The 16,633-nt window shown below is 38.3% G+C and overlaps 1 protein-coding gene across 8 annotated transcripts in view; it reads left to right on the top strand.

Annotated features, from left to right (window-relative positions):
- The window catches only part of ncana (neurocan a), a 248,356-nt gene that overhangs the window by 212,076 nt on the left and 19,647 nt on the right, over window positions 1–16,633 (top strand). For all 8 annotated transcript variants that reach the window (XM_073931819.1, XM_073931821.1, XM_073931830.1 and 5 more), the window contains 2 exons: window positions 6,523–6,636; window positions 16,357–16,515. In XM_073931819.1, the coding sequence (XP_073787920.1) occupies window positions 6,523–6,636; window positions 16,357–16,515 (273 nt within the window). The remainder of the gene's footprint in view (window positions 1–6,522; window positions 6,637–16,356; window positions 16,516–16,633) is intronic.

The following is a 16,633-nucleotide window of genomic DNA, read 5'->3' as shown; positions in this document are numbered from 1 at the left end:
AATCAGATCAGTTTCCTCTCTGAATGGCCGTTTTTCCACTGCTGATTTCTGCGATCATTCTCATCAGACGGTAAAAGCACCTGCTGAAGTCATCTCTGGTTTCTTAAAGGCTCGTGATTTACTTCTGCTCTTCATGAATATTTAATCAGACTCGTACATTATTCACAGATCCTCTGAAAGAGCAGCGTTTCCACACGAGCCTCTCCAGAGCTTCATATCAAACATGTTCTGATCACACAGAAACAGCAGCGTTCCACTGTAAATATACAGTCCTGAGAGATGATGACAGATGAGAGAGAAAATAAAACGCCAGCATTGTTTGTTCATGCATTGTAGTGCTACAAAATAGTACAACAGTACAATAGGCTATATGCACAGCGGCACGTGACGTATATCTGGTGAAATCTTAGGCTGCTGGTTTACTTCTGCCGATCTGGGGTCCGTTCTTCGTACGTGGATCACTCAGTTAGCTGGATTTGGATATTGACGATTTGACACGATCCAGGATTGTTTCGTTCTTCAAAGCTGATCCGAGAGTTGTTGTCATGGCAACAGATCTGCTAGGTCAAACCTGATCGGGAGCAGGTTCAAATCATATAAACAGGACTAGATCGACTCAGTTCAAGCAAAGATAATACAGAAAGTATGTTCCGAATTCTGATTTTTTCTTACAGTAAAAGTTATATACACTTGGGAAAATAGTAAATATTTTTTAACTATATATATAAAAGTTATAGTCATTAATAAAATAAATAAAGTTAAACATATTAATAAAACGTATGCAATCTGCACCCTCGAAATGAAAATACAAAGACTGCCACCTGGTGGTGCAAAGAGAAAACTTATTGATATGAACTTTTTAGATCGCTTTAGTACAAATTGTGTATAATAGAAATGCACAATATGTGACTTTTTTTAAAAGCAATAATACATTTATGCAGTCATAAACATGTTTTGACAATTAAAACAGGTGATTTGATGCTTCACAAAAGTTGCAGACTCCTTTACCAATATGAAAATGCTTTTGGAAACAACCAGTTATTCTTTACACCGATTAAAAAACGGCTACTATAATAAAGAAAATCTTTTCTAAATGTGGAACTAAATACACTGATTTGCATTGAAATACATGATGAATACTCTTGACACATGAAAGTGTAAAGCCTGCAGCTCACAACAAATGTGAAGTTACTGCGTGTCATATTTAACAAGCCGTTTACTGCTAATTTGATGTAATTTTGCTCACATGGATAATTGAATATTAATCAGATGATGTCATTACGCAGCTGTGCCGTCAGCCAATCGTTGCATTGCTTATCATGATTTCGAGGATCGATAGATCTGTCCTTAACAACAAACGCAGCGATCTCAGATCAGTTCATCCAGATATTCTAATCTGATTCGCGAACTTGTTTGGAGAACCAAATTAGCGAGAGATCAGTTATCAAGATTAAAATATCCAGGGTCTGCCAAATCATCTTAGATCTTTTAAGCGAGGTACGAAGAACGGACCCCAGTACTCTGCTACAATAGAAACACCACTGACCAAAACATCTAACGTTACGGATAGGTGAAGTTTCTTAAACTAATTTCGAGAGGAACACGTGATAGGATTGACTACAGCTAATACCTATCACTAATCCCTAACGAGCCAATCGGATCACTCTAAATTCAATATAAATACACAGCCTAAACTTCATTCCTCATCTTCGTTTTGGAAACCCCCCCCTATCCATCCCTTCTCCCTCCTCCTCAGTTCAGGCGACACGATGGCTCGGTGGCTAACACTGTTGCCCCACAGCAAGGAGGTCGTTGGTTCAACACTAGCTGAGCCAACCGACAGTCTCTATGCAGAGTTTGCATGTTCTCCCCGTGTTCGCGTGGGTTTTCCCCGGGTACTCCGGTTTCCTCCCACACTCAAAAACCATGCAACAAAAGTTAAAGTCACCAGCACTTACTACAAACTAGCGCAGCTAGTGGTCTACTTGGGAAGCTATCGAGAACTACCTGATCTCATATCCCTCCTAATGCTTATTCATAGATATATACACTAGATATCGCATAGAGACCCTGAGCATGCGTCAATAGCGCCGCCACATTGGTACAGTGCTCCCAGGACAAATGTCATTCAGCCGCACTAGTCAAGATAGTGTTATTACGTGAAGATGCGGGACTTTAGCGCTGTCTACGGGTGTAGTAACGAGCAAACAAAGAAAACAAAGCACAAAGGCAGAACATTTCATAGGTAATATTAAGTTTTTTCTGTTTTTTGTGCTAATCAGGTAACGTTATTGATGATAACAGTCACTTACTGCATTCACCATACAGCAAAGCCACTCCAACTCGCACTAAACACTCGGTTTATGCTAGTTTTGTTGAATAAAATCAGCAAACAATGCAAAAGAAATATGACATGCTGCACTGCCAGAAACTTGTATTATTGTCGGCTAGTGAAGGAGTCATTCATAACGGAGATTCATTCACAAACCAATCGCTCCCTCCGTCAGTATGAGAAGTGAAAGCAGGAGAGGAGCTGTGTTTCAGGACACGATTAGATCAAATTTAACAGGGAGGGTGGATAGTACATTTCTGTACACACAAACACAAGCTTTTGTCAGGAATGCCCGTGTGGTCACTGATCCATCAATGTAGAAAAGTGATGTAAAATTATACATTTCGTAATTAGAAAAACAAATTGCATACTAACATCCAGGAAAACTCCCGATCATAGATATATGTGTATATGTGTATATCTCTGGCTTTGCATGGCCACAGTCCTCCACTGCACCTTGGTCCCGCATTCATTTCAAAGGAGTGCTACCCTGTACCAAGATGGCCGTGCTATTGACGCAGTCCGTCCAATAGGCAACAATAGGCCAGGCGACATCTAGTGTATATATCTATGATGCTTATTGACCAGGCGGGAGCTCATGGTTCTCTCCCAGGACAGCATGATAACTTGCTTAAAGAGTCAAGCATTATCTAAGTGTGAACTCTTGAAATAGTGCTTTGTGCCCTTAAAGACTACTTATATTTGTGAGGACAGTACTTCTAGTTGTGTCCTGCAATGTTCAGCAAGCTAGAAGTACTGTCCTTGTGTCTTTGAAATGATCCTTTCAAACATTTAGATGTCATGCTAATGTAGTTGATGTAAAGATATATAAGTAGCGCAGTGGATGGTCTTCCAGCCGCAGCCTAGTACTTGGAAACCCATACACACTCAAACCCAAGCACACTCACACACTATGGACATTTTAATTAATCAATTCCCCTATAGTGCATGTGTTTGGACTGTGAGGGAAACCAGAGGAAACCCACACCAACATGGGGAGAACATATAAACTCCACACAGAAATGCCAACTGGCCCAGCCAGCACTCGAACCAGTGACCTTCTTGCTGTGAGGTCACAGTGCTGACCACTGAGCCGTTAAATGGAAATTGGGCGGAAAATTAAATAAGTAGAGCTAATAATTCAGACTTCAATAGACAAAAACACAACTATAAGCAGTGTGATCCGAGTGTCTGAATTCTGAGTTTAATATGAGGCGACAGTGATGCGATGCTGAATCTGAAGTGTTTAAGACTCATTGAGCGTCTGTCACAGCTCTTTGCAAAAGCGCTTTACAGATGCAGGATTACTCTCAGAAAAGATGATTTAATGCAGACGTTTCCCAATATAGCCAGCAGTTCAGAGGCTCAGCGCTTGTCAGGCTTGCAGTAAAGTTGTCATCAGAGGAGCTGGAAAAAGATAAAAGTGGATCGTCTTAAAAGTTTGTGTAACGGCATCAGTCAGAAGCCCAAAACTGCTGGCGCTTCACACACACTCACCACACTCTTTTAAAAATGATTGGGTTTTAAATCAGTTCAATAATTTTTTAAAAAGTTAATTTACGAGCAAAATAATAAATATTATTGTCAAGTGAATTGGATTTGTGTATTTACAAATCGAATTTTGAATTTACAAACTATATTTGTGTATTTACGAATCGAGTTTTGAAATTAAGAATTATATTTGTGTATTTACGAATCGAGTTTTGAAATTACAAGTTGGAGTAGCGTATTTATTAAATGTTTTTATTTTTTAATTGGATTTGCATATTTACAAATTGTGTTTTGAAATTACGAATTAGATTTGTGTGTTTACGAATTGAGTTTTGAATTTACAAATAATATTTGTGTATTTACAAATCGAGTTTTAAATTTAGGAATTAGAATTGTGTATTCACAAATAGAGTTATGAATTTACAAATTATGTTTGGGTATTTACGAATCGAGTTTTGAAACTACAAATTAAATTTCCGATTTTATGAACTATTTTGAATTTATGAATAATATTTGTGCATTTATGAATCATTTTAAATTTATGGATTATTTTTGTGTATTGACGAATCAAGTTTTGAATTAATGAATTATATTTGTTTATTTACGAATCGAGTTTTGAATTTCCAAATAATATTTGTAAATTTACAATTTGAGTTTTGAATTTATGAATTATAATTGTTAATTTATGAATAGAATTATGAATTTACGAATTATATTTATGTATTTACGAATTGAGTTTTGAATATATGAATAATATTTGTGTATTTACGAATCGTTTTAAATTCATGAATTACAATTGTGTATTTACAAATAGAGTTATGAATTTACAAATTATATTTGTCTATTTACAAAACAAGTTTTGAATTTACTAATTGGATTTGTGTAATTACGAAACCTATTTATGAATTTACTGATTGGATTTGTGTATTTACGAAACCAATTTATGAATTTACTAATTGGATTTGTGTACGAATTGAGTTTTAAATATATGAATAATGTTTGTGCATTTATGAATCAGTTTGAATTTTTGGATTATATTTGTGTATTTACAAATCGAGTTTTGAATTTCCGAATTATATTTATTTATTTACGAATCAAGTTTTGAAACGAGTTTTTGAATCGAATTAATTTGAATTTATGAATAGGATTTGTGTATTTACGAATTGAGTTTTGAATTCACGAATAATATTTGTGTATTTACGAACCGTTTTAAATTTATGAATTGTAATTGTGTATTTACGAGTAGAGTTTTGAATTTACAAATTATATTTGTGTATTTACGAAACAAGTTTTGAACTTACTTATTGAATTTGTGCATTTACGAATCGGGTTTTGAATTTACGAATTAAATTTGTGTATTAACAAATCGAGTTTTGAATTTACAAATAATATTTGTGCATTTACGAATCGAGTTTTGAAATTGCAAATTGGATTTGCGTATTTACGAATTATTTTGATTTTATGAATTAGATTTTCATATTTACAAATCGTGTTTCGAAATTACGAATTGGATTTGTGTGTTTACGAATCGAGTTTTGAATTGAAAATTATAATTGTGCATATACGATTCAAGTTTTGAAATTACGAATTGGATTTTGTAAATGTGAATTGTGCTCCGCATGTATGAATTTAATTTTGTAAATGTATTATTTTTGAGACTGATTTGACTCCATATAGTTTAGTGTATCTGACAGCGGTGTGTCCTCAGAGGGGATTTAGGTGGTTGTTAAATCTTCACTTAGCTCTGATGTCTCTGACCACTCGTGTGTGTGTGTGTGTGTGTGTGTGTGTGTGTATGTGTGTGTGTGTGTGTGTGTGTGTGTGTGTGTGTGTGTGTGTGTGAGTGCGCATGCGTGTGTTTTCTCGATGGTGTATGACATGAAGCCTGTGGGAGTTTGAAGTCAATCCCAGAATGATGCTTTTCTGCTAGGTCTAATGGAAGCTGACAGCGGCTGCTGGCTTCTGTAAATATTTTGCCAGCTTCTTCACACACCTGACAGTTCATTACTGAGAAAGTGTGTGTGAAATGATGTTGTGCTCTGTTTCAAACCCGAGTGATTTGATGCAAGTAAAGGCTGAAGGTTGATTTTACTACGGTTAACAACCTTAAAATCAACATAAACCAGAAGATGCTGCTTTGAGTTCAGTTTGGGGATGATGCATTTCCAATTAAAACTGAATGTTGAGTCAAGTCAGGCTTTATTTTCATGTGTGGACATACAATCTGGTAGGGGGCAGATCGTGTTTTAGCTCCGCCTCTCATCTTTCACTTACAGCAAACTAATGAATTTAGTTTTTTAGGTGAATTGAATAAACTAAGTTGTCCGTAGTGTATGTGTGTGTGTGTGTGTGTGTGTGAAAGAGTGTGTATGGGTGTTTCCCAGTACTGGGTTACAGCTGGAAGGGCATCTGCTGTGTAAAACATATGCTGGAATAGTTGGCGGTTCATTCCACTGTGGCAACCACTGACCCCTTTCTCTTGTCATTCATGTTATATTTGCATTACATGTACTGGAAATGTAATATTTAATTTCAACTTAATTTCGATTACCAAATAGGTTAGTTTGGTTAACATTTGACTTTATAATAGCAGTACTAAACAAGTGTATGTGCAATTATTAAATGTTTTGTTTTTATACACAAAAATGTGTATAATTCTGTTCATATGAGTTAATATTTGAATGTTTTTGTTCTGTCAGATGTGGACGACTGTCAGTCGAACCCCTGTGAAAACGGCGGGACCTGCATTGATAAAGAGGACTCCTTTGTGTGTCTGTGTTTGCCCAGCTACAGCGGAGACCGATGTGAGAGAGGTGAGAAAACAACTCGTCCATTATCACATCACACTCCAAATTAATGAGTTTCACATTTGAGAGTTTCCCTGCTGACAAAATCCAACTTAGATCAGCTCATAAGAGCCAGGCGGGAAGTTTGTGGAAGAGCATGTACAGGAGATACAGCTGAGGGCTCATTCCCCCTCCTGTGAATTTCTTTTTCAAATATTTCCCAAATGTTGTTGAACAGATCTAGGAATTTTTCACAGTATTTCCTATAATATTTTGTCTTCTGGAGAAAGTCTTATTTGTGTTATTTCAGCTAGAATAAAAGTGGTTTTTAATTTTTTTTGAGGTAAAGTTTATTTATGAACTAATTTCAAGAGGATCACATGCTTATGATTGCTTGTGGCCGGTCCCATATTATTAGACTGGCTTGTGAAAGCAAGCCAGACTACTGAAATCCTATTTTTCTTCTGAGACTAAAAATCAAACACTATCTCCTCCTAGAGCTTCCGAGCAATGACCACCAAGCTCACACCAGACCTCCAAACTAGTCTGACTCGGTGTGCTATATCTTTTCCGACTGATCCGACTTTCGGTTTTCCGAAAAACGTCCCAGGACCGTCTTAAAAATCCCATAGACTTAACATTGGACCAAACTTTGTGACCTCATAACTCTGCGTCAGACTGTCGCACAGACTTCTAACTGGGCTCATTTAAGTCAGACTACCTAACTGCCAATAACTGATGAGCTTTTAACTTTCTGGCCAAGCCCTAGCAACCACTTTTGGGACCCTAGAAACTGTCCTATAGACTTCCATTCAAAAGATTGTCATTGACTTTACATTGGATCAAACTCGGTGAGCTCATAACTCTGCATCAGACTGTCCTACAGACTAATGCCTGAGCTCATTTAACTCAGTCTAGCCAGCAGCCAATCACTGGTGGCCTTTTAACTTTCTAGCCACACCCTAACAACCAGATACTGCACCCTAGCAACTGTCCCATAGACTTCCATTGCAAGTGACTGTCATTAACATTGAATCTATCTATCTGTCTGTACTTTTTTCAAACTATTTTTATCTATCTATCTATCTATCTATCTATCTATCTATCTATCTATCTGTCTATCTGTCTGTCCGTCTATCCGTCTATCCGTCTATCCGTCTGTCTGTCTGTCTGTCTATCTGTCTATCCGTCTATCCGTCAATCCGTCTATCCGTCTATCCGTCTATCTGTCTATCTGTCTATCTGTCTATCCGTCTATCCGTCTATCCATCTATCCATCTATTCTTCTATCTGTCTATCTATCTATCTATCTATCTATCATCTATCTATCTATCTATCTATCTATCTATCTATCTATCTATCTATCTATCTATCTATCTATCTATCTATCTATCTATCTATCTATCTATCTGTCTATCTGTCTGTCCGTCTATCCGTCTATCCGTCTGTCTGTCTGTCTATCTGTCTATCCGTCTATCCGTCAATCCGTCTATCCGTCTATCCGTCTATCTGTCTATCTGTCTATCTGTCTATCTGTCTATCCGTCTATCCGTCTATCCATCTATCCATCTATTCTTCTATCTGTCTATCTATCTATCTATCTATCTATCTATCTATCTATCTATCTATCTATCTATCTATCTATCTATCTATCTATCTATCTATCTATCTATCTATCTATCTATCTATCTATCTATCTATCTATCTATCTATCTATCTATCTATCCTTTTTTGCAAGCCAGCCTCAAAGTTTGTCTCGACAAACTTTAATAATCTAGTTTAATTTAAGATTCACCAATCAGATGATTCCTTAGCCACTATAAATACCCCTCAGTTCCATATAACAGCCATCTTTGTTTTGAAGAATCCCCTCTTCCACCCCTACTCCTCCTCCTTTCCTAGATGGATGGCACGGTGGCCCAGTGGTTAGCACTGTTGCTTCGCAGCAATAACATCACTGGTTCTAGTTCTCCCCGTGCTCATGTGGGTTTTCCCCAGGTTCCCTAGTTTCCTCCCACCATCCAAAAACATGCAACTTAAGTTAATTGACTGATCCAAATCAGCACCATAGACATGCTCCTAATAAGTAGTTATCTCCTAAGAGCAATCACTATATGTTCATTAGCTACTACAGCAGGGGAGTTCTCCAGATCTACCTGAGCTCAAACTCATCTCTCGCCTTGCAAACGGGAGGGAGCCCCAGGCTCGAGGATCTTATGAGCTCAGGGCTCTCTCCTGGGACAGCATACCAATCAAGCTTTATAAACAGTCATCAGCTAAGTGTGAACTCTTGAAATTTTGGATTGCCTCCAGAACAAACCACTGTTATACAATGACTTGCCTTATTACTCTTTACCCCAATTAACCTAGTTAAGCCTTCACATGTCACTGTAAGCTGAATACTATTATCTTGAAGAATATCTAGTCAAATATTGTGTTGTCATCATGGCAAAGATAAAATAAATCAGTTATAAGAAATGAGTTATTAAAATTATTATGTTTAGAAATGTGTTGAAAAAAAACTTCTCTCTGTTAAACAGAAATTGGGTAAAAAATATATACAGGGGCGCTAATAATTCTGGCTTTTATCTATCTATATATATATAACAAGTATGTTACATAAACAGTATTGTTTTGCGTTTATTGCATGTGCAATAATATTTTAAATATGCTGCATATTTAGCATATTGTATATGCACATTTGCATTATGCAAAAATCTAATTGATATAATTGCGTAAGCAGTAATACTGTGCATTTGCTGATCATGCAATAATATTTTTGGTAATAATTCATGTTTAACACACTCTTCATATACATATTCACACTGTATACAATTCTGCCTATTTAATATATTGCATGTACAGTAATATGATTGCAAAATGATTAAATAGATATGTATGTTTTAAGTAAAGACTAGAGTAATATTTTCTTGTGAAGTACACTACCAATAATCTGTTTTATTTACTGCTTTGAAATGTAATTTTTACACTTCAATGAAGATACTAAACTTTATAGTAATATTTTGCATATGTTGCACATGCAGTGATATTAATTTGAATAATTAATAATATTTTTTTTAAAACTCTGCATAAACACATTTGTACTGTATAAAATAAGGGATATTCATTTATTGCCTGTCCAAAAATATGTAATAATATTTTATATCGATTTGCATATTTGCAAAGTCTGTCAAATGATTAAATATATATTTCAAGAGTTCACACTTAGCTGATGATTGATAATAAAGCTAGTTTGGCGTGCTGTCCCGGGAGAGAGCCCTGAGCTTATAAGATCCTCGAGCCCTGGGCTTCCTCCCTTGCAAGGCGAGAGGGGAGTTTGAGCTCAGGTAGATCTCGATGTCTCCCCCTCTTGCTTGTTGTAGCTAAGTGTCAGATATGGATGCTGAAAGGTGTACTCAGAGTTTAGCTAAAGTATTTTGGATTAAATGTTTAGGGTGCTTGTTTTTGAAGTGTGGGAGGAAACCGGAGGACCCGGGGAAAACCCACGCGACCACGGGGAGAACAAGCAAACTCGGCACAGAAATGCCATCTGGTTTGGAAAGGAATTAAACCAGGAGCATTCTTGCTGTGAGGCAACAGCGCTAATCACTGGCCACTGTGACGCCCGTTTGAAAGGAGGGAAAGTAGGGCTGGGTGGGGCGGTTTCTTCAAGACGAAGATATTGAGATGAGAAAAGTCTGGTTATTTATAGTAAGTTAAGGATCATCTGATAGGATAATCAGTTATTAGCTAAAGTTGGAACAGCTGTGAACAATCATAAGCACGTGATCCTCTCGAAATTTGTTTATCAATAAACTTCACTTATGTTTCAAGTAGTGCTGTCAATCAATTAAAAATTAACTAATTAATCACACTTTTTATGAAAATTAATCCCATTTAAAAGACAGAAACTTGTAATTTTGGCTATTCAAATGTAAAATTAATGTAAACGCAGAAAAAACTATTTAAACTCAAAATATAATTGTTTATTAGAATTTTTGTTTCACTTGTAACACAGATTTCTTCATGTAAACAACAAAGCCACAATAAACCATCAAGATCCTGACCTGACAGCCATATTTATTACAGAAATTAAAACACAGGCATGTTAATGACATTTAAATTTCAAAACAATCAATACCAATAAAGAAAACATTGATTTCTATGTTAGATTCCAAGTGTACTGCAGAAAAATGCCAAAATACAGGCATTACAGATCTGGAAAGTGTAAAATAATAATAATAATAATAATAAAGTATTGAATACAAACAATTGTACTCATTGTAAAGTTGTATTGCTGTGAGTTGAGAACATTAATTATAAAGTAGAAAAACTTTCTTAGTCCTCTTTTACATTCATCCAGTTGCTTAGACAGTCCAGTCTGTTGACATTATCGGGGGACAATGTGGACCTTTTCTTTTGAATGATGTGAGCTGAGAGTGCAACGCAATCTCACTGAAATTCCTAACTTTTTAATTTAGTGGCTACAGACAATGACATTTAGGCAGGTTTGTTGCTAAAAAACGCACACGCGCGCACACACACAGACACACAAATCAGGGCCGTGCACAGGGGGGTGGCCCGGTGCCAGAGCCACTGGCCCTGTGCTCTCATTGGCTGAGGTGCCTCTCTCAGGAGGCACTTGCTCTTCACTTTGCGATCGCGTTGAGCACCTGCCCCTTTAAGAGCTCTGTGCTCTGTGCACACACACACACACACACACACAACGCACGCAGGACAGGGCAGCCAGAGCAACTCCCTTTAGATTCAACACGCATGATCGCGTTCATCAAATTTGCTTAAACTAAGCGTTCTAAAGTATTACTGCATTTCACAAGGACATACCTGTTAACATTGGGATGTGATAATAAGGGATAAGCCCACCTTAATAAGGGATTAGGGATTCCCCCAATCACTTTAAAAAGGCACACATCTAACGTTATAATGAAAGCATTCGACTGCTTTCCTTACTTTTTATGCTCATTTAAGACGAAATTAGTTGTGTTTGGAAAAAAAAAAAACCCACCAAGATCGACATCCTTATATGTTATTATTATTAATTATGTGTGTATGTCTGTTTAAACACACACCCAAAAGCCAGACTTTCTTCTTCAAATCGCGTGTATAGAATCCGTTTGGGAAACAGTTTATCACTTTAGAGCACGTCAGCTGACAGTCATGCACCATTAAGTTATATGACTGTTTTGAGGATTGTATAGGATGGGCGAATGCACCTGTAATCTAAAGGAAATGGAATCGTGCCGTTTTAAATATTTATTTATAAGTGTTTTCATTCCTAAACAAAGAGAAAGCACAGAAGATTCACGTTTTGGAGCATAGGGCGACCCCTGGTGGTTCGGTGGTATGGGTTGCGTATAGGGAGACTCGGCTGTTCAGAGAAAGACTGAAAATACGGGAAAATACCTTTACGGGATGATGGCGGGATAGAACAGTAAAATACGGGAGAATCCCAAGAAAAACGGGAGGGTTGACAGGTATGCAAGGATACTGACACAACAACGCGAAGCAGACACTTTCGTTGCGTTTAAGGAGGAAACACGTCAAGCATAATGAAACAATGGAGGGCTCATGCTGAAAGGCGTTGGAATGCACTGTCTTTAAAAGCTCGCGACTTCATCTGGCACTTTCTGAGTACATTTACATGGACACCAATACTCCGCTTTTAATATGATTAAGATAATACTCTTTTTAAGAGTCGACCATGTAAGCAGTGATTTTTGATTACCTTAAAGGATCACCGAGTCAAGAAATGCGAACATTTTTCTTTCTGTTCGCCATGTGGTATCAAACGCCATTAAAACAGAAGTCGAAAGTTAAAAATGAAACACCCAAAATTGCATGAAACGCTGGAGAGCCTGGTGATGCCACATTATTTGTTTAATACTGAAACTTGCCTTCAAAAAGTGCTTCCTTAGTCTTATCCATATTTCTTTGCATGTTGAACACACGTCGACCACAACAGGAAATAAAAAAACTGCAATTGCGTTAATTTTTTTAAACACGTTAAATATTTCAAATTAATCGCATGCGTTAACGCACTACTTTTGGCAGCAATAGTTTTAGGTAAAAAGACCCGACATATTTTTTCTTGTAAAGTACACTAACAATAATCTGCTTTATTTACTGCTTAATTTTACACTGCAGTAAAGATATTAAACATTCAATCCTTAATGTCATATCTCTTTCATTTATATAAAAAAAGCTTGTCCATGCTTTTATTACGTCTCGTTTAGATTTTTGCAACTCTTTATTTGGGGGTCTGCCAGCCAATTCACTTAAGATCTTACAATATGTTCAAAACTCAGCCGCACGTGTGTTAACTCACACATCATCTCGCACTCACATTACTCCTGTTCTTCAGCAGTTACACCGGTTGCCTGTAAAGTCACGCATCGATTTTAAAACCTTGATTTTAACTTACAAAGCTGTTCATGGTTCCACACCTGATAATATATGTGACCTGATATCAACCTCCTCATCCTCTCGCAATCTACGTTCTGCTTCGGGGCTCACCTTGTATCAGCCCCGTTGCAAACTCAGCAGCATGGGAGGCAGGGCTTTCTCTTATCGTGCACCTAAATTGTGGAATGCTCTCCCCACAAACATCAGAAACGCCAGTTCCCTGGACTGTTTTAAGAAACTTCTTAAAACTCATCTTTTTTTAATTGCTTATAACTTATGAGGCCTTCTTTTAAAGGGCACCTATGGTAAAAAATCTACTTTTCAAGCTGTTTGGACAGATCTGTGTGTTGGTATAGTGTATAGACCGTCATACTGGGGTGATATGAACACACTCAGTCCTTTTTTTTCAATTTAACTACAAAAAAGGGTCGGCCAATTGGAGCTGTTTTCAAATCGATCGCACCATTACGTAGGTGTGCGATCCCCCCGCCCAACGAATTGATTGACAGCTGCGCGCATTAACATGTCCCGGTAGTCGCGTGTATGTCAACAAGACCAGGCAGACATACGCAAAGCAACCGGGAATAAAAGGTCTGTTCTGTTCGCTAGGATCAGCAATCATCATCAAATGTGATTAAGAGTAAGTTTCACATGTTTACAGTGTTTTAAAACAGAGTATGTGTGTAATTAATTACAGCGTTTTACTTCAGCTTTACTTCATCAGCACAGCCGCGAGTCAGAACAATTATAAAAGAAGATGCTTCAATCCCGGTTTGTGGACGTTAAATCAGGTTTATTTTGTACATTAGCATAACAGATATCCACACAGTACTTGAGGTTAGCCTTAACTAAGCTAAGCGCGCTCTGTCTGTCTGCCTGCCTGCCTGCGTGTGTATCTGTGTGTGTGTGTGTGTGCGCGCGCGTTAACTTTGTAACGATATTGTGTGTGACTCATCAATGCAACTTCACAATACTGATTAGTAAAGGTTAGTTCTTACTGTAGTATCTCACAAACGCTACGTGAGACCTTCTTCCTTTAAGTCTGTCTGTTGTCTGACGCAGCTGAGGGAGGAGGCATGTAGAAATAGTGGGCGGGAGAGACTCGGCTTAAAGGCGCAGTACGACAAAACCACCCCCTGCTGGAAATCAGTATAAAACAGCATCTTGTAAAAGGTATAATGAAAAATCTGATGGGTATTTTGATCTGAAACTTTATATACACATTCTAGAGACGCAAAAGACTTATATTAAATCTGAAAAAAGGGGTAACCTAGGTGCCCTTTAATATGTATATTTTTATCATTATTATCATTCTTACTTTTTTGTGTAGTTCATGTTCTTCTGTGTGTTGATGCTGTTATTAGCGCTTTGAGTTTGAGAAAAGCGCAATATAAATAAAATGTATTATTATTATTATTATTATTATTATATATACAGCACTCTGCACTTTCTTTCATCTCATTAAATAAATCATTTCACTCACTCATTATCAATATTCCCTGTGCGTTTATTGATTTTCCCCTTCAGAAGTGGCTGTTTAATGAGCAGGATAATGTTCAGTCACTGGTCATTATCTGAGGATACAGCTCTTGAGGGGGCAGCGAGACCCTTCAGCCGCTCGTCTGGGTTTATTTAGCAGTAATGATAGTGTGATTGTACATTATCATCCTCTATTATTCACACACTCTCACACACACACACACACACACACACACACACACACACACACACGTTTGTTTTTGTGAAAAGTGGGGACATTACTTAGGTTTCCATTCATTTTATACTGTTCAAACTGTATATTGTATTGCCCTCACCCCACCCCACCCCTAAACCCAACCTTCACAGGAGACAGTGTGCAGCTTTACTCTCTGATTAAACTCATTCTGTCGAATTTATAAGCATTTTGAGAAATGAGGACATCACCAATGTCCTCATATTTCACGTCCTTTTTGTAATACCTCTGTCATACCCATGTCATTATACAGATTTGTGTCCTGATATGTCACAAAAACACGTACACACACACACACACACACACACACACACACACACACACACCTTCAGGTTCACTGTTTCTGCTGCTCTAACACTGATGGAGACTTAATTACAGCTCTGCGCCTTTAATAGTGGACCTCTGATGGCCTGCTTTCATATTTACACACACACACACATACATAAACACTCACATACAAAAATGCCCACATATAATGTAATGTAATGTAAATGTAATGTAATGTGTATTTATATAGCGCATTTATTGTGTATGGCTATACACCCAAAGCGCTTTACAATCATGAGGGGGGGTCTCTCCACACCACCACCAGTGTGCAGCATCCACTTGGATGATGCGACGGCTGCCACAGGACAACGGCGCCAGTGCGCTCACCACACACCAGCTATTGGTGGAGTGGAGAGACAGTGATAGAGCCAATTCGGCGGAAGGGGATGATTGGGAGGCCATGATCATAAGGGCCAACTGAGGGACTTTGGCCAGGACACCGGGGTTACACCCCTGCTCTTTCACGAGAAGTGCCATGGGATTTTTAATGACCACAGAGAGTCAGGACCTCGGTTTAACGTCTCATCCGAAAGACGGCGCCCACTGACAGTGGAGTGTCCCCTTCACTTTTACTGGGGCATTAGGACTCACACAGACCACAGGTTGAGCACCCCCTGCTGGCCTCACTAACACCACTTCCAACAGCAACCTAGTGTTCCCTAGCGGTCTCCCATCCAGGTACTAACCAGGCTCAGCCCTGCTTAGCTTCAGTGAGTAACCGGTCTTGGGCTGCAGGGTGACATGGCTGTGGCCAATATACATTCCAACACACACATGCACGCACAAACACTCGCACACATACAAGCTCTCATACCTATATGCACACACAAACATTCACACATGCCCGCACACACACAAACATTCAGATTTACATACATACACGCCCGTACACACACTTGCATACCTACGCACACTCACACGCATGATCTCACACACAAACTTTCAGCCTCACAGGGGGCACACACATACACACTCGCATGCCTACAAGCACATGCTCACACATTTAAACGCACACACAAACTTTCAAATGTTCACACACACAAACATTCACAGACTCTCGATTATACATGCGCATATACGCACTCTTGCATACCAACACACATGCACACACACACAGACACATGCATAAACACATAAACACTCACACAGATATACAAACATTCTGTGTGTGTTGTACAAAATCAATAATTAGAATAAAATCTCCTTTGTCTTGATATTTTCATGTCAATATTTGACATATTTGGCACTTTTTCTTGTGTCCGCAGACACCGAGGGCTGCGAGCACGGCTGGAAGAAGTTTCACGGTCACTGCTATCGTCTGTTTCCACGACGACACACCTGGGAGGATGCAGAGAAGGCCTGCAGAGAGCACAGCAGCCACCTGACCAGCAGCACATCCTCCATGGAGCAGGACTTCCTCAACGGTCATACACACATAGGGCTCTATTTTGACGGTCCATGCGCAGAGCGCAAAACGCAGGGCGCAAACGCTTTCAGGGCGTGTCAGGATGTGTTTTTATTAATTCAAGGACGGGAAATCTG

The sequence above is a fragment of the Danio rerio genome, chromosome 2, assembly GCF_049306965.1.
Source record: "Danio rerio strain Tuebingen ecotype United States chromosome 2, GRCz12tu, whole genome shotgun sequence".
Taxonomy (NCBI): Eukaryota; Metazoa; Chordata; class Actinopteri; order Cypriniformes; family Danionidae; genus Danio; species Danio rerio.
This window is presented reverse-complemented; position numbering and strand designations above follow the sequence as displayed.